At 32.7% G+C, this 2,353-nt stretch overlaps 1 protein-coding gene across 1 annotated transcript in view; it reads left to right on the top strand.

The window, feature by feature from the left end:
- Positions 1-2,353, top strand: part of VPS13B (vacuolar protein sorting 13 homolog B) — an 809,204-nt gene that overhangs the window by 210,832 nt on the left and 596,019 nt on the right. The window contains exon 17 of the mRNA XM_004697697.2: positions 1,515-1,649. Coding sequence (XP_004697754.1) covers positions 1,515-1,649 — 135 coding nt within the window. The remainder of the gene's footprint in view (positions 1-1,514; positions 1,650-2,353) is intronic.

Below are 2,353 nucleotides of genomic sequence, written 5' to 3'. Positions count from 1 at the left end.
TTGCTGTCTCTATAGGTTCATTAATCCTGGGTTTCATAGACCAAAAAACAGAAAAACATATAACAAAAATTCAAGAGGGTTACCCATGATGACAAAATACATCAGAGATAATAAACTGTAATATGAAAAAGAAACACACACATACACACAGAAAATGTTGAAAACCAAATCTGGCACTATGTGAATCAGAGGGGGGATTAAGTGACACGGTTTTAACTGTTTAAGTCAGATTTAGCATTTTGTTCTCCTATAATCATCTCTCCTATACTCTTTGTTTGGTAACCAGTTTATGTGCATTTCTCCATAATGGATAGAGGAAAATGACCAGATTTCCTATGTAGATCTCACAAATGCATTCTGAGCTTCACTGTCAGCCAGAGCCGCCTGTCATCCATAAGCAGAAGTTGACATTTTTAATGAAAGTAATGGAAAAGAAAGAAAGGGCAGGGCATCAGACTATATTAATTATATTATAAAATTAATTATTTATATTCATTTCATTGGTAGTGGCTAAAATATTTCAGGTACAGCCTAGGGAGCCCCTCTTCTTTAAGTGTAGTAGACTATGCTAACAACATCTCAGTAAAAGTTTATGAGTGAGCCTTGGAAAGCACTATTTCAGATGTGAGATGTTTTGGGCAAACATTACTTATTTCCTCTAGTTGATTTTATATTTTCTATTCCTCCTATGTAATATGAAGGTAGTAGTAAAATTGATTTATAGGCTTGTCATGAAGATTGACTTTTAAAATTCATAATAAGGCTAAGTGTTAGTTGCTTACTTGAGTTTGCGGCTGGTCCTCATAGTCAATGTGATGTATGAGATCGTGCAATGCTGACTCACCCCTCAGGTAAAGATTAGGGTCTCCCTTTTATTATGTTTTCCCAGTCTTTTATTTCAGCAAAATCATTACTTTCTTTGCCCTTGTATCGTTCATCATATACTCTAAATTTTAATCAATTTTTTGGTTGGTATATAATTAATTCATTCTTTTTTATCTTTATATAACTTGTCAGTCTGCTATAGAAGACATGTCCTTATAATTTGAAGCTGTTCTGATCTGTCATGTTTCTCTCTCAAATTACCTGGCCGAGGTATTCTAGAAAGTATGTGTACTAGTCTTTCTGTTTAAATTAAATGCCCCTCCTTAAATCACTTAATTTATAAGTTCAATTGTTTCCGAAATATAAATCTTACTATAACTTTTAAAGCCAAATATGACTTCTTAAGCTGTCTCCTGATCTGTAGAAAAATATTTGCGCATTTACTTTTATTTCTTCAGCTTGGCTAATCAAGAGCAGACTGCATAAGCCTATCTGTTAGAGTGCAGCCCATTTATTTAAAATTGCATCCTTTCACCTCCTAAACACCAAACTTGGAAACCTAACACAAATACTGTAAGAACATCTGAGGTAGATAATTAAAGTATAATTAAGTTTAAATGTCTTGGTGAAGGAGTATAAAAATTATTTAAATTCAATCGGCTAGTACATTTGCAGTTTTCTTTTACTAGGTGTGAAATCTAAGAATCCCCTGCCAACTCTTGAGGGCTCAATGCAGAATGTTGAATTGAAGTACTGCAGCACATCATTGGTCAAATGCGCCTCTGGGACCGTGGGATCAATGAAACTTTGTGCCAAAGCTCCAGGTATGTGCAGCTGGACCGTGTAAAACTTTATTGCCTGTATAGGAGAATTGGCCTTGCATTTTACAAGGAGCGTTACTGAAACAAGAATTTACTCATTGTTTCTATGAATCAGAGGCTTTAAATATTTAGTTTTCCTTTAACATTTTTGTGTGTGCCAGGATGATACTGATTGCCTTTAATAAATTAATTTTTATTTAAGGAAATGCTCTGTGGACATTTTACAGAACAAAAATGGAGGGAGAAAAATTAGTTTATTTCTGTACTTTGGGGATATTAGGGAGTTTATAGATAGATGGGACACTGAAAATTAGCTTGAAATATTATAAGACAAACAGAAACCTTTGTATTTTTTAATAAAACCTTTCAGTTGACTTCACTGGTTTTATGTCATTATCTTCTCTTTGAAATATTTGGTATCTTTTCAGTGCAAACAAAATTTCCTAAGTAAAAAGAGGTACAGTTTCCATTCAAATTTTAGAAGTCAAATGTTAAAGTTGACAAATCTCTTTAACAAGAGTTTCCAGATAGTTTTTACATTTATTAGCAAAATGTATAAATGATAAGCTTTTGATTTAATAAAATTTACTCCAGAGAATACGTAGCTAAAATTAGCAGATATAATCGGAATGTTACAGTACATTAGTGTATTTTTAAATCAAGAATTCTTAAGCTACTCTAGCATTTTATTTCATGAGGTTTATTTT

The sequence above is a fragment of the Echinops telfairi genome, unplaced genomic scaffold (genome assembly GCF_000313985.2).
Source record: "Echinops telfairi isolate 266 unplaced genomic scaffold, ASM31398v2 ScPeMD7_1;HRSCAF=3_0, whole genome shotgun sequence".
Classification (NCBI taxonomy): Eukaryota; Metazoa; Chordata; class Mammalia; order Afrosoricida; family Tenrecidae; genus Echinops; species Echinops telfairi.
Note: the sequence above shows the minus strand (reverse complement) of the source record. Positions and strands in the feature narration are given on the sequence as shown.